The 25,367-nt window shown below is 30.9% G+C and overlaps 1 protein-coding gene across 1 annotated transcript; it reads right to left on the bottom strand.

Annotated features, from left to right (window-relative positions):
• Positions 1-452: 452 nt before the first annotated feature.
• Positions 453-25,367, bottom strand: Wdr59 (WD repeat domain 59). Its single transcript, XM_014437882.2, has 21 exons — positions 25,073-25,367; positions 24,947-24,996; positions 22,547-22,682; positions 20,620-20,824; positions 18,504-18,637; positions 16,960-17,109; positions 16,694-16,859; positions 15,411-15,490; positions 14,701-14,779; positions 14,200-14,372; positions 13,210-13,374; positions 12,576-12,665; positions 10,542-10,677; positions 9,226-9,359; positions 8,867-9,003; positions 8,613-8,798; positions 7,861-7,984; positions 3,915-4,090; positions 2,298-2,391; positions 1,653-1,806; positions 453-1,398 (listed from the first exon to the last, which is right to left on the bottom strand). Exons 1-21 carry the CDS (start codon positions 25,124-25,126, stop codon positions 1,259-1,261), a joined length of 2,763 nt encoding a protein of 920 aa, XP_014293368.1. The 5' UTR covers positions 25,127-25,367; the 3' UTR covers positions 453-1,258.

Below are 25,367 nucleotides of genomic sequence, written 5' to 3'. Positions count from 1 at the left end.
CTCAACATTCATATGAAAGAGAGAAAACCAGTCATGTCAGTTGGCATATTTTATGCCTGCAAAATATAATTTATTATCAGCTTAAAATGACTTTTTATTGTATTTTTCAACATCAAATGATTCCTAAGAATCCCAGATATTCAATTATTTAACTAGCATTCCTCTATATCTGTATTATGTAAAAAGTCTTGAGTTATTGTTGTGAAATGAAAAAATTAACAATATAACTCAGAAAATAAGACAGAAAAATAAATGTTGGTTGGTTTCTTGTTGAATATGTGAGTTCAAATATAAAACAGAAACAATAATTAAAAGGGAAAATTCATTAATGAATTATAAAATTTATGAGTTAAAAAAAAAATTGATGAATCAAAGAAATTTAACTTTAATTTATAAACAAACTAACATATATTTATATTGGTGTACATTTTCAAACTAAAAAAAAATACAAAAACAATTTACATCAAGTCCATTTTTTTTATCACACTTGAACAATTTTCTATATTAGGCCCATATGGCTTTTATCAAAATAACAATAATAAAATATCTTTTTTTAATTGTAAAGTTCAAATTCATTCTTCTGTATAAATAAACGTCTAATTACTACTTTTAATAAACACTTACAATAATATTTATAAAAACTTTTTGTACATAAATAAAAATAAATACTTTGATTGTAACTAACAAATTTATAAAATGGCTCAGCGAATTAGCTAATTATACAACAGTTAACATGTCAAAAAGACTGCAGAAATTATTTTTTTTAAATAATTTAATACCACTTTATAACAAAAATTGTAGAATGGCATGGAACAAATAAAAATATTTCTAAAACTAAAGCAATTTTGATTTATCTAGATAAATAAATAATATGGAACATAAGAGTTCTCATAGCCATCCTACCGAGATCCTAATATATCTTTGTTCCCCCCAAACCAAAATTCAAAACTAATATTTTAATTAAATAATTTAGATTCATTATCCTAAATAGGAAGCTTAACCATGTGACTTTACATTTTACATACTTCAAATTGGTATTATAAATAAGAATAAAATATTATTCTGTAAATATCTGGAAGCAATAGCTTGTTTTCTGTAAATACTAATGATGAGATAAGGTTTTGTGAGAATTCTGAAGGTCCACAAATCATAATCTTAGATTCACATATGGATAAACTCTTGCAGCCCCTCACTAAAACAATGCCACTCTCATGGTCTGAATTTTCTTTGGTTTTCCTTTCTCTCTGGGGTTTATAACCTAAGGTTCCAGCACAGATGCAGTTTCAAAAAGACACTGACATCCACAACCACTGGGGCAGTCCATGTTAGTTGCAAACCATTGCATCATATGCTGAGTATGTCCACCATGACCACAAACTAAGCATGAATTTGCTCCTCCTGGAAAGGAGAACCAATATTGTAATAATTGATAGACAAAATAAACTAATATGTAAGTTATTAACAAATAAATAAATACTTAAAAAGAAAGATATAGGTAAATTTCAGACAGTTTTAGACAGGACAAGACATTTTTCACTGAATAATAGATATGTTAGTAATATGTTTTTAATGTAATAGAAAAACAATTTGTTTTGAAAAAATAAACTTTAGTTAAAATATAAAATTGTTAAAGAGAAATAATTCTATCTCACCTTTCACTGAAGTATGACAAATGACACACTGTAATACTGGTATTTGGCAGACTGTACAATAAGGTTCTACACTATGTTTTTTACAAGATGGACATTCGGTTTTTAGTTCAAGGCCACTATGTTTCTCATCAGAATGAGCTATATATTTCATCACCTGTAAAAAAATAGACATTCATATATTTAAAAAAAATAATTTGAATGGATAAAAAATTAAGTTTAAGAATGGGCATCCTCCTGCATTAATTCCTTAATCACCCAGTCTTTAGATAGTATATAAAGAAAATACTGAATACTGATGATAAATTATTTATTTTGACACCGATGCATGCATGTTTATTTTTGTAAGGAAATAAGTAAAGAAGATTGGAAAAATCACTCTTAACTGATTTTTGCATTATTTTGACTAATCCTTAACTAAGAAATTATCATGATAGTTATTTTTACATTGCTCAACATTTGTTTAAAAATTTGACACGAAATACAAGATGGAAAAGCTTTGGTGGACTGCAGCAGAATAAATGTCTTAAAAGCAAATTCTTGAGTTTTTTCTTTCATTGAGAACAGTCATTATAATATTTATTAACAGTCAAGAGATAATAAATGAGATTTATCTGACTAGCTACTGCTTGGCATTAAACTACATACCTGAGCTCGAGCGTCAAGTAAATACCATTGGTGTAAAATCTCAGCATATGCCTTCTTATATTCCTCATACAACCAAGATTCTTCAAGGCAAACTCTGTTAATTCATAATTCAATTAAATGAGAGAATATTTTTAATATAAAAAAAAAAATTAATCTAACCCACTATCAGATATTCTTTAAATTATTAAATCCGCAACCTGGAACACCTCTGAGTACCTGTTACATGGAAAACCTTTCCTAATGATCGCTTTCATTTTTTGAAAGGTTGTACTATTTGCACAAGTTTTATTCTCCCAAAAATGAATAAACTAGATCATGACGCAATTTGAGTAAAAAATCAAGAACTTGTACATTTCAAATTGTCAAATTTTATGTTAATATTTCATAAAATTAGATACTAGAAAAATTGAGTTTTTTACAAAAATATCTAGGCTGTTTTTCTGATTTATGACACAGAAAATCAGCAGCTGAAAAATTTAGTTGAAAACAAAGAAAATCTTGGAACTCAAATACATTTTAAAAATCAAGAAGAAAATTTTAAAAGGATAACCACCACTAATCTAAACATACTATCAATTTTATAGAAGTGTAGAGTCATCATGTTAAAACATTGTTTGGACATCAACCACAGATCTGTGATACAGAATTAAATCAAAGACGTATGCTACCTTACCCAGAAACTTGGAAAAAACATGCTTAGTAAGATGGGAAACCACTAATCCTTTCTGCTTTGAGAGAATCATTTTTATAAAATCTTCACTGACCTCTTGATTGAAGAGAGTGAACAAGTAGAACCTTAAAGATAACTTAGATGATGTATTATCAGGTTTAAATCTATAATAAGAGATACTGTGAACTCCTGGCTAACACAGTTATTGCTGTGTAACCAAGGTGGGAGTGTCAAGATTATTTCTCAGGATTGAAATACCGAGAATATAAGTATTAACTGTCCCAGGTGGGAATCGAACCTACAATGTTCCAAACCGAGCACTCTGGGATTTATTGCCAACCCGTACGGCCGTTTAGTATAATACAAAGTAAAGAACAACTAAAAATTTGAAAAAGAATGGTTTAAGTTTTCAATTCATTGAAGACCCACATTTCGAAGAAAAGGTCTTCAGATAATATTCCTTATATATGACAAAAAGATAACCCTCTGAGATTAGTGATAAAACTTCATAATTTTAACTCACAGGAGGAAAAAGGAACTGAAAGTAGGAATTAGGGGACAATCCCTGGGAGGATACCCAAAAGCCCCCAATATACCCACCATCCTTGTGGTAGATAGAGACCACTGACTGCATCCAACCTTGAGAAGATGGGAAAGCTTCCAAAATGGGACAACCATCAGTATCAGAAAGGTATATGAGACTTTCTACACAAACTATTGAATAGTTTCTATATCCACTTATTGTCTATTTTTAAAACTTTAATTCTGTTTTTAATTAACTTTTATTAGTTCTACTTGGTATTGACCAAATTATCTGATACTTGCATACCACAAGAAATCATTGTGCTCCACAGCCAATGTGTTAAAAATATGAATTATACATGCATAGCAAGCAATATATTCAAAATAACTGTGTATGACTAAATGAATTAATTGAAGTTATTTACCTTAATGGTTTTTCTTCTTCAGTATCAAGAGAGGAATGCTCAATTATATTGGCAACATGTAACTCATCAAGATTCTCAGACCAAGAACTTGAACGATTTTGCTTCAAAAGTGAAATGTTCCATCCTTCGACTAAAGATTCAAGCTTATGTATGGTATGATAAGGTGACCCACCAGGCTAAAATATAAATTCATTATTTTCACTAAAACTGTAATATAGAAAGTAGGTAATAAATCAGTAATGCTCAGAATTTTTATTAACATATTTTAAATATTCCATTATTTATCGGGCAATTTGAAAATTATTGTACAAAATCAACTTATATATATATATATATATAGGTAGACTTTGTACCATAGACTTATGAGTTACCAGAAAATAACAATCAAACGAAAAGGCAGAGAAATGTTACACGCAGTAATAACACTGATTTTATTCACTGTTAATGCTACTTCAAAATAATTACATGTGTTTATTTACATTGTTAGAAAATATTAATATGCCTTAATATACCAGTACCAGTATCATATTATAACTCCCCCTAACCAGTTTATGAAATAATTTTCTTAAACTAAAAATAAATGCAAATATACAATAAAAAAAAAAAAAAAAAAAAAAAAAATGTTCTGGTACAACTATACAAAATAAACAGCTTGGCCCCTTCTCTTCGATACTCTTGTACAGTAAATAAAGAAAAATATTGCTTCATTACATAAAACAACAAAAAAAAAACCACCTCTACTCACAATTACTACATAAGCAAAGCTTTTTACACACTTTCCTGAGATAACAATAGCACAGAATAGTAAAGCCTCACTACCAAAATAAAATTAGGTATCCACTCACAGTTCACTTCAACTATACATAGCTTTAAAAGAGAAAACATAAAAACAATTTTCCAAAATAATCTCAGTGTCATGAGCAAGAGAAAACTCTAGCATATTATTGGGTTTCCAACATATGGAAATTTAACTGTTCGATATGGACAGTTTTATACTTCTTTGGCTCATTGACACACTCAATGGAGAACATATTGTGCTTTCTGATCACGAACACCCTGAATGCACTGACCCTCTTTGCCTCTATTGGTCCCTATGTGGCGATAGGCGATCGACCCGATCCCAATCTTTCCCATAACCTTGTCACACACTTGTTCTTTCCCCCTTCGATCCTAGTCTTGACTTTATTCCATACCTTACGTTGCGATGCTCCATTATGAATCATTTCTCCTTCACCAGCTGTACTCCTGTAATCACGTCTTCATCTGCACATCCCAAAAAGATCTTGGGAGAACCCTGTTACTACATGGATGGAGTGATTATAAGCTGCAATTGCTCGGGTCATGGCATCATCCGGCTCCAACGCCCTATCTAGGGGGACGATCATATTTAGCACTGAAAAACCTGGCAGTTCCCTATGATCTCTGGAACAATCTGTTTAATATCCCACCAAAAGTATTTCTGCCATAGAGCCTGTATCGTTTCTGTGATTCTTCTGTGGTTTGTCTTACCCTGGTGGTAGACAAGAGTTACTTATTTTTGTTGCTCCATGTTTGCTAATGTGTCCATTAGCCGTGCATAGCGAATGAAGGTCTACTCCTGATTGTTCCGTCGTCCACAGGCGCTTAATCTTTTCCCAAATGACGGAATTTCCAACATATAGGTGATAAGTTCTTTAAGCGCTTTATATTTCTGATCTCCCACTCCTGGTCTCGACCAGATAGTTACCACCGAGCTTCTTCCGTATTAGCTGAACTCTATTTTCATCATACTAGTGGTCCTGGTTTTCCAGATGATTTGTCTGTGCTTGTCATTAATAATCTCCTGCACTTGTTCCATTTCTAATGGTCGTTTGCCTCTGGAACTGTCAGTTTATGAAGTGGGACATTCCCTTGGCGCGTGTTCTGGCTCTCATCCACGTCTATCTGCCCTTGTGCATTCTGACTATTTTCTTCTCCAGGCATCCAGTCATGCAAAAACTGATGTAGATCTCCAGAAGGTTCCCCTTGTTCGTCTTCTATCGTGCTCATGGTTGTGCGGGATAACCAATATGCTACCATGTTCTCTCTATTTCTAGTTATACTGGGAAAGGAGCTCTTTCCATCGGATAACTTTGGCCGAGGATTCTTTTAATTTTCCTATCCATTGGAGGGGATAGTGGTCCGTCTGGATTTTAAATTTTCTACTGAACTCATAAGAACAAAAGTAGTTTACAGCCCAGACTATACCCAATAACTCCCTCACTAATGCACTCTACCTCCTCTGTATCTGTGTCCCAGGTTGGCATAAGCTATCAGTCATTCTGCCCCATTACCTTCTTGGGAGATTACAGCTCCTAAGGTGTATTTGCTGGCATCAGTGGTTATTGTGAACTAGCGGTTGAAATCTGGAAATGTCCTCCATTCCCAGTGTCACTACGAAATGATTCCCTTTTTTTTAAAAGGTTGTTGATGGAGACTAGTTGTTCCACCATCTCTGGCACGAACTGCCTATAATAGTTCAGCGTACCCAACAGCCGTCAGATACCTCTAGCGTCCTTGGAGATTTCCATTCTTCTGATCGTGTCAACTTTCTGCGGTTCCGGCATGTCCCCATGTCAGGATATTGTGTGACCCAGGAACAAAATCTTTTCTTGCCCAAATATTGATTTTTCAGGGGATAATTTTAGCCCGAATTTTCGATCCCTATGAAATACTCTCTGCAAATGCTCTACATGGTTAGTCTCCGTTTTAATAAATACCAAAAGATCGTCCATAAATATCTGGCACATAGACTCATCAATACCCCTCAAAAATTCGTCCACAAGCCATTGACAGGTTACAGGGGCATTTTTAAGTCCGAAAGACATTCTCGTAAACTCGAAATCTCCCCTCTCTAACATGAAAACCATTTTAAACCAGGGGGCGTATATCAATTTGGTGATAACCGACCTTTAAATCGAGGGTACTAAACACGCTCGCCTCACACAACCTGTCAAGGATATCCTCGAATCTTGGAATAGGGTACCTCTCATCTACCATGTTACCATTCAACTGTCCATAGTCCAATACCAACATTTATTTCTCCTCAGTTTCCCCTGGTGTGGATTTTTTTCCTACTGCCCATAAGGGGCTATTATATGGCAAGGTACTGTCCATGATCCTACCCTGAGCTTTTAACTCCTTCTGTATGTGCTCCAATAGCACTTGTGGGTAGCGTCTTTTTTTGACACAGGTAACCCTAACCAATTTATGCTCTTCTATGATGATTGATTTATTTTTTTTTTTATGACTTCTATTTCACAAACTAACACTGTCTTAAAACAAAGCATTTGGTCCTCTAATTGTTTTCAACACATCTCATTCCGGTGATCCGAAACAGAGAGTCTATGATTCTAGATGTCTTCTTTTTCTCTTGAAGTCTATCACTGAGAGAGACCAAGGATGTTCAGGACCTCCTGCATCTAGGATACAACCTTCCCTCGGGGCTTAAAACCCAAGTAATCCCCCAAACTCAGCATCCTGTCTAGATGTCCCATGTAAACATCAATTATAGCACAAAGGTTTGAGTTTTTTCTTATTTTTTATAATTTTCTTTATGACTTTTTTCTTTAATACTAATACTTGACTTCTATTTTATCTTAAATGTATTGTAATTTCAATAATGATGGGAAGATAAATAAAGTTTAAAATATTTCAATCTGCTCAAAATGGCCGTGATTCAAAGGACTTGTTTGAATTATGTATTTTTACTTCATATTTGACTTATAAAAATTGGTAAGCTTGATTTTTTGATTCAATACAACAAATAAACAATACTGAAACGATACATAAAAATAAAAACAGATTAAAAACCATTTATATATAAAAAAATAACTATTTACTCATAAAATTAGTTAACAAACATAAACCAATTTTTTTTTTTTCAGTTTTAATAAAAATAATCAATAAAGCTTGTTAATAAACTTACACTGGGATTAACAGATTTGCTGATGTTTATTGTTTTAGTTCCATGAGTTTCTGCCCTACGCCCAAAAGCACAACACAGCATTGCAGCCGTTTGTACATCAGATTGTTTAGCATAATGAGCTATTCTGAAATAAAATCACATAACAATTATTTTATAACATTGGGGTATAATGCAGTTAAATGTATCATCTATTAAAAATTAATTTCTTAAACGTTATTCTACTACTTAGTTTTCTTATCTGGGTGCACTGCTCCCCACCCCTCTCCATCCAACTTATATTAAATTAACACAAGTAATCTTACCTGCTTAAGCATATCAAAAAAAAAAAAAATTAAACTGCTGGTCATTAATAAATAAAATATATTAAAATTGTGAAACAATTTTTAAAAATAAATAATTTTAAAAATTTCAGATCAGATTTAAGATATTTAAGATGTACAAGTTCAACTTTATTATAAAAAACATTTTATAAATTATTTGGTATTTATAAGTACAGTGGTAATTAAAAGTAGTTTTAAAAAAGTTATTTATTACCATAGGAAAATCAAAAGATGTATTTAATGCATTATATTATGCTTTTAAAAAAAGTTTTTTCAAGTGTAATTTAATACCTTAAATGCTAATAACAAATTATTACAAGCACTTGAGATACGAAATTGTAACTAACACAGAAAGAAATTATGAACTTTTATAACAAACTGAAAGAAACGAATAAAAAAAAAAATTATTCAGTATAAATTTTATGAACTTACATTGAATGAATCATCCCAATAGAAAGAGGATGTGAAGACCATGGGAAATCTTCATCTTCATCAAAAACTGGAGGTGTTGCAGCAAGTGCAGCTAGGCTCCAGACTTGCCCAAGATCCTTTCTTCCAAGCATCATAGCAACTTGGGAATTTTTTTGACACATACCAACTATGTCGTGGCAATCAAAACTGTAAAAAAAACTTAATTATTTATAATTTAAAAATATAAGTAATAATTTATTATTTCATCAACTTACACATATTTTTCTGCCAAATCCCGTTGAAAAGGGAATAAACTGGATACATCATAAACCAAGACTGCCTTCCCACCTTTTTGAGAAGCCCCTTTAGATACTCCACGGTTAATTCTTGAAGATCTTGTCTGATTCGTATGCTGTTTATAACACGTATAAAGCTTTTGTTAGTTAATTAAAAATAAAATACTTCGTAAATATCTCTGAGTATCTCATGAAAAATTATAAATATGTAATTTTGTTTTACATTATGTAATTTTCTTTATCATTATACACAATGGATTTATTCAGTCAATCTCTTATCAGTCTATTAATTATGAAAAATACAAAACATTATTAGTAGCACTAATACTGCTACTTACTCTATCATAATAATAAGTTGTAACTGGAGATTCTGAATAAACATTCAATGCAGAAAAAGATCTTGGAGTTTTCTTGTCGTTACGCAATGAAACTTGCCTTCCACTAGATGTTCGTCCAAAACAAACGAGCATGCCTAAAAAATAATATAAATAATCAGAAGATTAATGGAGAATTAAAAGATTAAATAGTATTTTATTGCAGGAGTTAACAATTTCTTCATGTCACAAGGCATACAAACAAACAGCAGAAGTGGCTTAAACAAAAATTTAACAGTATAATCAGCAACTTTAAAAAATCAAAAGGAAGGTATACTGTCGAAGTGGGGTAATTTACTCTAATATAGCATTAATAGTAATAGCACTGCTCAATTGACATCAAAACTTTCGTGTGACCCACCAGTGGCAGTAAAAGGCATAAAAGGATTAGGTGGGAAAGAAATAGTTATACCCTCTGATCGAATAACTGCAAAGTTCAGTAGAAGAGTAATAAATTGTCTGGTATTTTTCTATCTCTTTCCTTCAGTTATAATCTGTAAAACAACATACCTCAAACTTTTATTGCTAGATTACTTCTTCTCAAAGTTTAAAGTGTGATCTTAAATTTGTAGAAGTTCTATCTGTCACTAAGAAACTAATATCAACTTTAATTTTGTTAAAATAACCCTTCCTTAGTTGTGATTTCCAAAAAAGTAACTGCAGACTTTTCACACAAATCGGGGATACTTCCCACTAGTTAACCTATCCTTATAGGACTCCAAATGTTTTTGCTTATTATCAGTTTGATTTTAATTTTCTAGAGCCTTTCAATAATATAATAATTCTAAATGAATTTTTAAAAAATATAAACATAATTTGGATTTATTTTGGTCTAGACCTATAATTTATACAAATTTCTGTTCCTATTTAGGTTTTATTCTACTTTTTTTAGAAAGGGAAGAGTATATTAGTTTGAAAAAAGAAAAAATGGTCTTTTTCATAGAATTTTAAACAAAACCTTTTTATTTTACTCTCATAAGTTTTAGTGATTCTTTTCCTAAAATCAATATAATATATAGATTTTAGGTTGGAAACTTAATCTACGATTTCTTCATAACAATTTTTTTATATAAATCATTTGATTTAACTATATAATAATTACAAAGTAAGTGATTTGGAATAAACTTAATTTTTGTAATTTCCTTTTTCTTTTATCCTTAATGAGTAATGATTGAAGACTAAATTTATAAATCCCAATTTAGCAAACTCTTAAAAATATTTTTAAAGGTACATTACAAAATATTATTGTTATCAAACATAGAGGCACTATTCAAACTTACCAACATTACAAAATTTGGCTCCAGATGTACGAGGGAATGGAATGTAAACATCTTGGAAACTAGAATATACAGAAGAATGCTGAATCAAGGAGTTATGAAAATGTTGAGACTTTTCTGAGCTATCTGTCTGCGATAACTGAAATAACCATAAGTAAATAAATTAGCAATATTTTATTATTATTTATAATATTTATGTTTAAATAGGGCAATTCTCAACATTGAAATGGTTATATTCATCAAGTAGAACAACCTTATTCATATCTCATGAAACAAAAACAATACATGAATAAGAAGTATTAGAAAAGAGCTTTTAATATACAGGTCCAACCTAATATTTAAGTAACAAAGGGAGACTACAAAATGTGGAATCACTGATTTCAAAGAACTTTTTTTTGGTGATACTAGGTTGAAAAATATTAGGAATATGTCCAAGGGGCTGAGAAAATAAGTATTTTTATATAATTAAAAAAAAAAATTATGTTATCATATGCCATCTTTGCTTTACACGTATTTAAAGGTTACATTAAAATCATTAAACATGTTTTTTGCTTAGCTTAAGAGCATAAGATCATTGATAGTATATAATGAGCTTAAGTGTATACAAAATTATAAAAACTACAAAAATAGTTTGTTTTTTTTTAAAATAACACATTTGATAATTTTTTTTAAATTTCAAACTGTTTTTTCTATCATATGAAATCGAAAAGATATTCACATCTTTTGCTGTTCAAGCAACCTCATTTTGGAACTCCTTACCTATATCCATCCGTAAAGCTTCCTCCTTAACATCATTCAAACACCAATTATGTATCCATCTCCTTGAATATCAAACTTCCATGTACTTGTGAATAATAGAAAACAATATAAGCACGGATAAATATCCATTTTTGTTCATATTTTATTTTATATAAATATTGTAATAGATTCATTTAATTATGTTCAAAATAAATTAATGTAACCAGACAAAAGTTGCTAAAGCTGTTCCAAATTGTTATTCTTAGGGGACCAAGTATTCCATAATAAAGATCGATTTTCATTTCATTTCATCAACAATCTTATTCTCTTAATCTAAACGAAAAAACAAATCGATTGGTATACATATACATGTAGAACAAAGGTGGCATATAACATAAACAATTTTTAAAATTATGTAAAAATATTTATTTTTTCAGCCCCTAGAGTACATTAGCAAGAACCCCCGGACATATTCCAAATATTTTTCAGCCTAATATCACCAAAAATAGTTTCGTTGAAATCGATGACCCCATGTGTGTAGTCTCCCCTTGCAAGTCTGACAGAACAAGCAATTCTTCCAGTTTTCTGATCACATTTTAAGTTTTGTAATTGTAGAATGTTAAATGCCCCCAAATTAGCTTACTGCATTGTGAAATAAATAAAAGTTACTGACTACAAGGAAGGAGAGTCTTAAGTAGAAAGGTAAGTTACATGAAATGTCAAATGCAATGCAATATTGCTTCCTTCCTTTAACAAAAGATAATTTGAAACCAATTTACTTATTTAAAACTAATTTTATAATCACTAATAACATAAGTTCCCCTATAGTCAGAATCGATAAAAATAAAGTAATTTCATTAAAATATATCCCTTAGTTATTAGAACAGCATTATACCTAAAGACATGCACAGATAAAAGTGTTCTGTAATAAATTTAAAGTTTGAAAAAATGATGAATAAAGTTTTCTCAATGCTATTTTTTAATGACACATGACCTATCCAGAAATCATAGGATAAATCTATCCACTGATGATGAATATGAGGTAGACAATGACAAATTCCCCAAGTTTTATTAAAAATGATAAAAAAATATAACTTTGAAACATAATTAATGAATTAATTAATTCTATTAAATGTTTCTAGCAATAATTTGATCCTAATGTTACTACTTATATTTTGTAGTGATTTGAGAAGTTTCAGGACTAAAGAACACAAATAAGCGTATGAGAAATGAAAGAAGAAAATTTAATGATGAAGAAAGAATGTAAAGTAATATTCACAAATAGATCGATTTACGAACCTCTTCTAATGTCTTCACGAGTTGTCGGATACATGGTTCAAGACATGATCTATTCTTCTTTACCCTTTGGAGGGCTGTTTGTTTAAGTACCTACACAAGAAATTAATCAATTTTTATCAAATCTGAATAACAAATTTAAAAGAATGAACCAATTATCTCAAATTTATTTTATTAATATACTATGCCACTTTTATATTCAGTAAATCTTTAAAGGCCCATTCACACGATGCTAGTTGACTGTTGATCATGTAAATGGGTCTTTAATACGAAAAAATATACTCATATAAATTTAAACTTGAAGTCATAAAATAATTGCACTTCAAAGTCATAAAATAATTGCACTTCTTAAACAACAAAACCTCAATACATAGATTAATCATTGAAAAGTTCATGTGATGCAGTGACTCATGAATGAGTCTTATATCTTACTCAAAAATTAGTTCATTTTAAGGTAGAAAGCATGAACAGAGAGCAAAGTAAATAAGCCAAACATGGAAGTAGCAAATTTTGTAAAGTTTACTATTACCAATATATATCCATTTTCATAAAAAATAAATGGTTTAGAGAGATCAATGATTTTTTTTTTTTCAGAAAAAAAGTGCTGAGTAAATCATGAAATAAATTAATTTAATACCTTTATCAACTTATTTTTGGTTTCCGAATCAACATTGGTTTCTGAAGTAAACTGAAAAATTGGAGAGATATTATTTGGATAACCAAGTGGAAAGGCAACCTGAAGGATAACAATGCTACCTTCAACCCGAGCTGTTACACTGCATCTTCTTTTAATAGGATCCATCTGTAAAGACATTTTTAAAAAATTTTGTTAAAATCCTTTCTATGCAAGTTTATAAGATACTATTAAAGTCAATTTGGTATCAATCTGTTTAATTAGTAATAAATATCAGTAAATTTTCTGATCAGTTTGTCAGTCCCTATGCTCATGTCATATACAGTTTACTACTTGAAAAATTATTTGATTAATGATTCAGAGAGCCTATGTCTAAATTTGAATGAAGAATTTGAGACTTCAATATTTTTCAACCAGTTTAACTTAGTTATTCTGTTGTCATTTTAAAACACATTAGGTGATGGTGATGTAGAGTTATGGAGATTATTATAGGGTAACTAGCAACTACAGTGCCAAATTTGAAAAAAACCTGAATCTTGGAGAAATACCCTCGACATTAGAGACAGATTTTTTTATTAGATTTTTGATTTTGAAACATAAACCATCAAATTTCGAGGGTGAAAGGTGCATACGCAGTATAGGTATGTAGAGCATGCGACCTTTTCCATGTAAACCAACTTTCCGTAATGTAATTTTCTGCTATTTTGCAGTGTTTGGGAAAAATAAAACAACATGAACAACTCATATCTCATGAGAAAAATAATCAATTTTTTTATATGTTAGATATCAGGAGATTGTGAAGGTAAGTGTAGAACCATAATTCCTTATGTGATGATTTCAATACCAGTAAGTGAAAAATAAGAACAAAATCCAATTAATCTCAGAAAAATATATCTAAAAGTTTTTTCCCAAGTTCTCCAACAAATAATATAAAACCACCACCCCTGAAAATAACTTTTATTTCATTAATAGACATAAAGTATATTTACTTACTAAATCAAAAGTAACGTTGTGTATATTCACATTGACCAAAGAAAACTCTTGATGTAAAGTCTTGGGTTGAGTTATTGTGACAAGAGATGAATCAAATTCATTTATATTTGGTTCTGGAACATCTATACTGCTACTTCGGGAGTCCCCAATGACAGCATTGTCCACTGGATTAACTATAACATCAAAAAGAAGAATAAACTAAAATAAAAAAGTTACAAATGAAATTTTCAATTTTGTAAAATAACAATATTTTTATAGACGTTAAATTATTCATCTAATTGTAAGACATTTGACAGAGGTAATCTGTTAGTTTATTATAAAAACATGAATAAAAAAAATAAAATATATATTCTAAGTAATAAGTATACAAGTAATTCACAACTTTTTAATTGTAAGAAGCAGTATAGAATCATTGAAAGAATAGGCAAAAGTTTCAAAATTAAAACATTAAAGGACCAGTAATCTATTACCTATTTGATAAAAAATAATAACAAGTCATACCAATAGCAGGAGATGTTAATAAATCAGCTGCTGCATGAGGTTCAAGTGTAGGTTCTCCTTCACTTTCTATTCCACAAAGCTGAAGCAGAACAAACACAATTAAGTACAACATAAAATGAGTAATGGCAGAATTGTTAAATCAAAGAAAATTATAATAAAATAAACCATAATTTTCAGAATAACATTTGGCTATTAAAGTTCAAAGAAAAAAAATAAATAAAACTTCAATTATTTCATATAGTCAATAAATAAATGGTTCCATATCTTATAATCAATTCTTGCATAAATTAAAAAGGTTTTCCACACTAAACCTGCAAAATTCAATGAAAATCAGTTTTTATATGCATTATAAATTGCATGCTACAATGATACAATGGAATGAACCCATGACCATCTGCATCACCAATCCTTAAAAATGTATTAATTCTGTATTCTTCACAACCCTGAATCAAAACTTCTGCCCACCCTAAAATAATATTGTAAATTGTGTGGGATTGATTGGTCCTTAAAAACGTGAAACGTCTTGATGACCATGAAACCACTAATAAATTGGAAATACTACAATAAATGGAAAGAGGCATGGAATGAATAATTAATACATATATATATACATACTAATAGCTGAAAAACCAAAACTAACAAATATTTAAGCAGGTAAATAGAACATTTGACTGAAAATGTTTATTTTAGTACATAACAAAAATACTGACTTTTTGAAGAAATGGTTCTATCTGCCAAATCCTTAAAGTCTGATCTTTGGACCAGGTTATTAATTGATAATCAAGTGAATCTGAAACCAGAAAAGGTGGATTTTACTTCTCAATATTATTTTTACAAATTACTTGTTTATTGCTAAGTATAATATTTATTACTATATTAAGTATTTAGAATCAAAACAAAACAATACTGTTATACTTGATTCTGTATTGAACATCAAATCAATGTTGAAATATATATTGTACTACTAGATTTCTCAAAGCTTAATTTATTTATATAAAAAATATTTCAAAATACTAATTGAATAAAAACCATGAGATCCTCGTGACTAAACGTTTTGAAACAGTTCCATCGCACTCTCAAGTCAGAAGAAGTGTTGTTTTGAGTCTCGGCAGTGAGGTTAACTTTTATTTTATTGTGGACAAACAGAATAAAGTTCAACCTTACATACTGACTAGAATAGAGAGGTAAAATATAGATACAACCAATAGTCTGACTTAGTTCAGGTACATAATGTTAAAGTAGCTGAAGCTACTAGTCTAATGGTGGCTTCCAATTACCCATGTTAACATGGACTGTGGACGAAGTAAAGATGAACGATAGGACTTAGTTGTATCTACACTCTTTTCATGATCTGTTTTTAACATTAGAGCTACACTTAATAAAGAAAGAATGGCTACGTCTGCTGCATCTTTTGTTTTGTTTTGTTTCATATTAATTAAACAAGAAAAAGGAGAAGAAAATATGCTGGTAGATGTCAATGTTGATCAAAAGTTTATTTAGATAAAGTTTTAATCACTACTTATGTACTTAAGATATTACTGAAGTAAAGAAGACAATTTTCAAAACCAGATACATTGATTGTTTCAACTACAGGAAATAGCAACAGCACACTTGGATATCATAGGTGTGCTTGCATATCACGCAGTTTTGATATGTTACTGAATTAAGTTTTGTGCGGTTAAGTTAAGTGCGGTTAAGTGATAGAACCAATTGAGAAAAATCAACCTGCCCCAGGCAGATTATGGTATTCACATAGCTTCTTTATTTCCTACGGGAAGCCATTTTAAATCATAGCTAATGGATTAGGAAAGACATAAGACCAACTGAATCTGTTGACATGATGATATTTACAAATCAAAGTATATGGTGGTCAGCCAGACATAATGTTTTGCAAGTATAATAATAACCATTCAGTTTTGCTAGAACGGTCTAAACTACATAAGTTAATCTAAATTTTTAAAAAAATCTATTTTATTTTTAAATTGATACAAACCAGATCTTTTACTCCACTCAAATTCAAGAACCACATCAGTATGACCAACAAATGTATGTATAGGAGTACTTTTAGGTCCTTTATTAGCTAAATTCCATAACAGTAAACTATTGTCACCTCTTCTCATAGGTGGCACTACTACCATCAGCATACCATTTCCAAAAGGCTAAGATGACATAAAACAGAAAATAAATAATTATTTTTTGTCTTTAATAAAAATAATTACATTAAAATTTAAAATCATAAATAGAAAACTAAAAACTAACAGTATATCGTGCTCTCCATACTGGTGCAACAGCAGTGAGTAGATTTTCTGGTTTTTTTGGATTAGTGGTATCAAAAAATTTTACAGTACAGTCTTGACTAGAAGTTGCTAATCGACTTTCCTGATTTGGGTCCCAATCTAAACAATGGATCTGAAAAAAAGTTAGTATTTGACATCAATGCAGTGGTGAATATTTAATTACCAATTATCATTACCAATCAATAATAAAAAAATTGTAAGTTAAAAAAATGTTAACCATCACAACGCTTTGCATCATAGTTTTATGTTTATCTTTATATAATATAAATGGTAACCTTGATAATAAAAAGAAGACCTAAGAGAAACTGTATAACATGCATTTAAAAGCTTTTCTTTATCAAGCAACTTTAACTAAGGCAGAATAATAATAAAAAAAGAACAAATATCATGTGTATTCACTCACAACACTATCCTCACTACTTTGGGTGCTAAGTCCAGGAATAAAATGGTTTGCTGTATCTTCGCAAACAGTGGTTTGATTTAGATAGTTTCTTTATTTATTAAGTATTTCTGTTGTGTTTAATTTTCTTCATCCTGCCTACCACTATTGTAGAGTGAGTATTAGTTCAGCACTACAACACGTTGACATGTCCAGGCCTCCCCAACCAGCGAACTCCAGAAATTTCAATCCCACGCTTCTGCCATTCAGTTGTGGACTTCCAAACACCTCGCATCCGCAGCCACACAGTCAATCCATCAAAGTCAGGGGCGGCCAACTCTCCTCCAGCTATGGACTATCTCTGTCAATAATCTTATAGTAGCTTCCTATAATAGGAGTTCCTCCATCCTGGCCACATATCCAGCCCATTTCAGATGATATTCTTTGATAAGACTAACGTCAGGCTTGCTAAACAGGTTGTAAACCTCTTCATTTGTTCTTTGTCTCCATTCTCCACCAACTAACACTGGTCCAAAAATCTTTTGGAGGATCTTTCGCTCAAATGTGGTTAACTTCTGATATGTTTCTTTTGCCATTGTCCATGTCTCCACTCCATATGTAAGAAGTTGGAGAGAGAGAGAGAGAGAGTTTTATTCATTTTATACTAACAATAGGGAGATTTCCAGACAAAAGATTATCAGCCTTGAGAACCCTAATACAGTTCCAGAGACTGCCATTAATGGGAGTCCGTGCACTCCCTCTCCCTGCTTCAGACCCTCTAGTTACCCTCAGGTTATAGGAAAAAGTTCCTTCCCCTTTTCCTGGACTTAGAACTGGCAAGTCTAGACACTACAGTAGTTGGAGTTTAAAGCTCAACTTTATAGACAACTCATTTCAATGAGCAACTGGGATACTCCATTAGATTAATAGTTTTCAAGTTTTTGGAAAAAACAGAAAGTGAATGGATGTCTATGAGAACATGTAAAGAATACTTTAAAAAATAAAAAATGGGTTCAGAAGATAATCCTGACACAAACAATGACGAATATTGTAAAAAAAAAAAAAAGGATAAATAAACAAAAATAAAGATATTTAACTTTTTTAGATAAATAAAAAAGAAACCTTACATTGGCTAAGTGAGCTGTTATGTATTGGACTGGTAAAACTCCTTTCCTCTGGTCCCATAACTTCACATCACCACTGTGAGCAGTGGCAAGTAGATAGCGAGAAAGCTTGTTCCATCTTACTTGAGTGGCTCCAGCTAAAAGTTTAAATAAGATATTTAAAAAATAAAGAAAAATGTTAATACTTTTCAGAACTACATATAATATTTAATATTATTTATCTAAACTAGGAAGATTCACAACTAGCTTCAAAGTTTGCATGGTTCTCTATGAAGTTGTAAAATGAACACTTTTTTTAATTTAATCCAAACAAATAATTGAAAAAAAAATAGTTCACCTCAATTCCTACGAATCAATGATAGATGATTATATTTTGTCATTGATTTATTTCTCTGATCTATTTCTATACCTCTAAAACTGATGATTCTTGTCAATACAGTCCAGTGAACATGTTAAAATTTACAGTGTGTGATAGGGAGACAGCAGAAGATTCTAGTTTGGTTTGTTGGTTGCTTTTAATTTCAATGACTGCTAGAACACTCATCAAGTCAGTTGCTAAAGTTAATGTTTCGTAGAAATAACAGGCAATGAACTCTTTTGAAGCCATTCTAAGATGGTAGTTACTCTTTCCATACAGAATGAACAAGCTTCAGCTATTACCAAATATTCAATAAATTTCCACATATATATCTAGGATAACTTTTGAAGAGAGGATATTTAACACAGATAAAACTAAAATGGATTCTGAGCAAACATGATGTGTTCACAAAGTTTTAAGATTGGCTTGGTAAATGTCTTTGATGTTTTCAATGTCTTTGATTTTCAAACAGACTTGTGAATGTCTTTCAATGTCCCAATGTCTTAGATCTTCAAGCAGACAAAAAACAAAACAAAAAAAAACACTAGGTGTAAAACAGACCTGTGACAATATTTATCAGTTCAACTTATTGAAGGTCTCCCAGAGTGACCATCTTTGAATCTTTTGTACTACAAGGAAACCATTACACATGACATTTCTTTTTTATAGATCCCTTGAATCATACTAAAAGTCTCTTTAGTGGTTTTGTTAAGTTTACCACAGAAGTTTATTAAATTATACTGTTACAAATTCTGCTGCATTTTCGGCTTTACACGATTAAGAAGGGGAATACCGATGCACTCATTCCACTTGTTTTCTGCTCACTCCAGCATTTCTGAGGTAACTACCGCTGGTGTGGTCTGTTAGCTAAAACCTCCTTCACCCCATTAGTGACAAGTCTTCAGGCCCTTCTCTATTCATGAAAAAAAGTCTTGAAACTTAGTGAATTATTATTATTATTGGCACAACAGACCATGGTGATCCAAGGTCTCGCACGATGTACTTAGGAAATACATTGCGTGTTTCATGACATGGTTTTCATAGGGTGGATTCGTCACTCCCATGCCTATCTTTGTAAGAGCCACCTATTCGCTTATGAGCCTCACAAATGCCTGGGGGGAGGGTGCAAGTGAGTATTGTATATGCTTGAAAAAATCCCGGATAGGACCAGGGACTCGAACTCGCAACCCTTGGGTTGGCAAACAGGCGTGTTACCACGCTGCTACCATCACCCCCTGAAACTTAGTGAATGCATCTTGTAATTACAGAAATGATGGGTTCTATGTTAGATGATATAACATAACTTAATTGAGTTCAATGCCATAGAAACTACATTGTACAACTTGTCAAAGAATAAGTAGCTGAACATAACCATACACACATTCAGTAGTGAACTGTATGGGAAGGGTCAATGAAATTGTTCCCACTGAATCAGAAGTTGTTTTCTTCACTGTAGAAAGAAAGGGGGCATTCCTTGAGCGCATTGCATACAAAACTCCCAAACTCTGTATCATCAGTAAAAATAAAACACTGGCCTCCAAAAGTTTCTTTTAATGATCTAAACATGTGAAAGTGAGATGGTAATAAATCTGGCTAATGTGATGGTCATTCAAGTATTTCTAAGAATATTTCATTAAGATTTTGATAAACTAGATGAGACCAGAACACTGGTATTCATACTTTATTAATAAAATAAACAATAGCAGAAACTATCTAAATTTCTTTTAACTTAGAATCGTGACTAAAATGTAGCATAGTTACCAACAGTAGATAGAGATATGCTGGGTCGTCGAGGATCACGTAGGTCCCATATATAAGTAAAGGTATCTATAGAACAGGAAGCTATTTGATTAGGATCAAAACGATGCCAATTCAGATCACTTACAACTCTAGTATGTGAGCACAAATTGTGAATTAGCTGAGGATTACTTTGTCGCCAGTCAAAAATTTCAACTTTATCTTTTGTCTGCAATTATCAAAAAGTGATTAATGAAGTTGAAAAATTAATTAGTTCTAAACAATTCATTTCTGATGGATTAAAATAAAAATTACATACTATTAAAATAATAAAAATATTGGTTTGTATTAGATATGTGCTTCCTTAACTACCAATTAACTCAAATAATGATTAATTATAATTATTGATTAATGAACAACTATTCAAGATAAAACTTCCTTAAAGATTTTTCAAGTTGTCTTCTTAAATCAGTAGTAAGGGGCCTTCCACGCGGACCAATAGTGTCCAATAGTTTTAATCAATCAATAATTATAATTAATCAGCATGGTTTTTTTAGTTGAACTATACTTGTGAATTTTTTTTCTCAGTCCCCTGTTTGGTTAAAGATGACATACTACTATAACAACTTCAACATTAAATAACCTTATGCGCTATAAATAAAGTTGAGGTTTCTTTCATGATTGGTCTAGATTTGGCCACTCATTCATGACTTCAAAATTGACAAAAAAGTATATAGCAAGTCAAATCTAACCTTTTTCATATCAATTGTAACTTTTCCTAATTTAATTGAAAACTTTCCCATTTCAAATGTAGCTCTTTCTAAATCAATTATAACTTTTTTCATTTCAAATAAAACCTTTTCCATTTCAATTGTAACACAACCGGACTTGAATAATTCATTAAAATTATATTTTATTTCTTTTTTTAACCCTTTGCACTAGAAATTTTTTTTCATTCATATTACCAGTGTAATAATATGCGAGCCACGACAGTCATTTGTCACCAAAAGCAAAATTTCTTATATACAATAGTTTTTATGATTTGTCTTTGACCTCATTTAAAACAGTTAATCAATAACTGGATCAGGTTATTCTTTGCTGTAGATATTTCGCTTGCCTATACCAGAAACATTACTTGTTTTAGCCTTAATTATTTTCATACTTTCAAATTTATCAAAACCCATGGAAAAATGAGACCATTCACAACTCTGCTTCTTTACTGAGATCCCATAAATGTTTTAAAACTATTTGAGTTTCATGTTTGGTGTCTCAAATTATTCGATGTGAATGTTTATAAACAATTTGAGCTGAACATAAAGCAAACAATTTTTTATTACATTTAAACTATTTTTAAATATTACATTCAACATCTAGTTAGTTTCATATAGCATCATGAGTAAGTTCATGGCCATTTGTAATAGAATATAAATTAGCAATACTTCAGAAGCTAAAAACATTAAAATGAAAAATAATTTAATTTAAAAAACAGACCAAGGAGACAACCAGATCAATCCTAAAGGATGGAATGTAGTTCCATATCTACTCTGCACATTGTAAGGTTGTCAGTGAAGTTGACAACAATGAATATTGAAACATGGTGAATCCCTTAGAACAGATAGAGTTATTTATATAGCATACAGTTTTTATTTTTTAAATTGAATATTTTTTTTTATATATTCACTTACCTATACATATGGAAATATAGTAAGAAGAAGATTTGCCATCATGAATAAAAAAGAGATTGCTGGTTCGAAACAAGCAAAAATTATTTCCAACTCAAAGTGGGATGATTAAAGACAAGCTGTAATATGCACATACCATTTTTTAAATGGTAACAATACAAACAAATGTTATTCATTAAATCTTTTCCAACTTTCCATCCCATGCAAATATCACTATACCTTCTAATCATAAAGCCATAGGAAAGTATAAACAACAGATATGAACTCACTGATATCGCACTAAGATTTTTGTAATGCTGGTGAGGGTTCCATTCAGCTGCACCAACATCATATTTACTTTGGCGGGGAAACTTTTTTAAAGAATCTAAGGATTCTGTCAAATTTTTCAAACCAAAATATCTCCTCCTAAAAAAAGAAATAATAAGAACTCCATAAATATTTCTATTGTATAACATGTCAATTTTTACGGTCAACTATATATACATATATACATTAAAAAAGTTACTGTACTCATTGTACTGACAACCATTTTATTGTTAAGAAACAGTCATATTGCTTCAGATAGTATACTTACATAAAAAAAACATTTACAAATTATAATATGTAATGGCATCCATGAAAATCTGATATGCAGAACTAACTACGTTTTTAAAAACTATCATCCCCAGCAAAATTAATGTTTATTTTTCCTATTCCTTTTAAAGATTTTGTATCGAGGGTGGGTAATAATATCTCTCAGAAATCCTCAATACTTCTCAGTATTTATCTCAATGTTACCAGAGTTAGAAGGTAGGTAGGTATGAGATATAACATAGGACAAACGGGGAGGAGGGAGAGGAGAGGAAGAGGAAACTAAAAGGGTACTAGTCTTTTGACAATACCACAATGCTGGATGGAAGCAATCTCTTGACATGTTTAAGCTAGTAGAAGGTACTACTCATGAATTAGTGGGAACAAGCTTAAGGGGAACAAGTATTTAAAACTTGTGGATGTTGGTAAAGGAGGGTGAAGGATATTGAATTACTCCCAAACAATTGTTTATCAGGTAGAGCCCCAAAGAGCTCGAGGGGAATCTGCTATCAGCCTCGTAAGATGGGATCTTATATAGTCCACAGTAAAAGTTGATGTCATAAAGCGTTCAAATAGTGAAGTTATTTCAACTTCTCCACGAGGTCTTTGTGAATTAGTTTTATTGATCACATATACAATGATTTCATATTTATAGAATGACACAATTTTATGTACATATTTACAATATAATAATTAATTAAGGTCTGGTTCGAAATATTATGACTTAATGAGCTTCAAAGTTTTTACAAAGGGCATTGGGATGCTGAGTGGGTTACTGAGGCCGATGCTAAATCATGCGCACAAATGTGTTCCATAAAAACTTAAATTAACAAACAGAATGTGATGTGACAAATATGTGACCTTTAAAATAAAAAACAATGAAACTGGAAATAAGTTTCACTGAAGAAGTAACTAGGAATGATAGATAAAATATCAGAAAGAACATAAAATACCTCTTGGAGAATAAATTAAAAAAGTGTAACTGCCTTAGTCTAAGAACCCACAAAAGAGAAAAATTAAATTAAAGCAGTTTCTAGCATCATAACTGAAGAACAAATACTGGTTCTAATGTTTGTACATTAGTTTTGTAACAAGCTCCAGAAGCAGGAAAGTCAAAATTCCAACTTAAACCGATACTATCCCAATAACATCCCACATCCTAAAATGTGTTCCTCAAAAAGTCATCCTATTCCTCACCTACGAATATAATGCTGTACTCCTTTCCACATATTTTCCTAACCCATGGAAATTATCTATAGCTAAAATGATACCCAAACCACAAAACTGCCAGAATAACCATTCTTCTACCGTCCTATCTCTATTTTACTTATCATGGGGAAAATACTCGAAAAACTCATTTTGAAACCTCTATACTTAATCCTTGATTCCAATCATATAGTACCGGACCACCAGTTTGGATTCCGAAAATCTCACTCCACTACCCAGCAATGATATTGTTGGTACTACGCAGTAGTCTTCTTCAATGTAAAACAGGTTTTTAATTGAGTCTGGCAAATTCTTATTCTTACCCCCTACATACTTTCTCACTATCCATTCATTTCTCACATTTCCCACATTCCCGAACATTTTGGAAATGTTTCTTGCAGCTTGGGCTGCCAAGTGTCCAAGTTTAAACTCATAAGTAAAAATTATTAGAAAATCACATGTTTCCATGGTCATAATTGATAGAATACTTAACAATGTACAATTCATTTGAATTATAGTAAATAATATTAATAAAAAAGGTTAGGATTAATAACTAGGATTAATAAATAAATAATAATAATAACTAGGATTAATAAATCTGCAAACATAAATACAATTAACAACAAAACTCCATTAATCCCACTTTGAATTTCTGAAATAATAAAAACAAAAATTTTATATGAAATGACTGAATGTTTTCATCAGATGATTGTTTTTTATTTTTTTAAACTAGCACTAAATTGTCAAATATTTTGAGATATAAAACCTGAATCATTATTGAATAACATTTTTAAAAAATATGAATTTCCATCACTAATAGCTACTAAAAATCATCATCCAACATAGAATCATAACTAAACTAATTAATTAAGCATATTATAAAGTATACTAACCCAGCTAAGAGAACATTAGTACCTGTGGCATCAACTGTCATAGCACTTGCCTGAAATCAATTTAGAAATTATCAGAAAAATTAAAATTATGAGTGGATTCCAAGAAATACACCCATAAAATTATACCTGTAAATCAGGATGTTCTGCAACCATCAGTTCACTACTCCAACGCGTAGCCATTATTATAAATAAATATTAATTCACAAAATGGATAAATGTCAATAATGGCAGAGAAAAACGAATTTCGCAGGATCGACAACTAGATTTGACGTATTCCATCTACTACGTATTGACGTATACGTAGCTTGAATATTTTGTAAATAGGGATCATTTTCCTTATAAGTAACCTTTTCAATGTTTAAGAACAATTATAACTACAATAACAGGTTACCATTTTCAAATTTCATACCGGTGACATCGA

Source organism: Halyomorpha halys, unplaced genomic scaffold (genome assembly GCF_000696795.3).
Source record: "Halyomorpha halys isolate HHAL.00 unplaced genomic scaffold, Hhal_1.1 Scaffold6310.1, whole genome shotgun sequence".
NCBI classification, from domain to species: Eukaryota; Metazoa; Arthropoda; class Insecta; order Hemiptera; family Pentatomidae; genus Halyomorpha; species Halyomorpha halys.
Note: the sequence above shows the minus strand (reverse complement) of the source record. Positions and strands in the feature narration are given on the sequence as shown.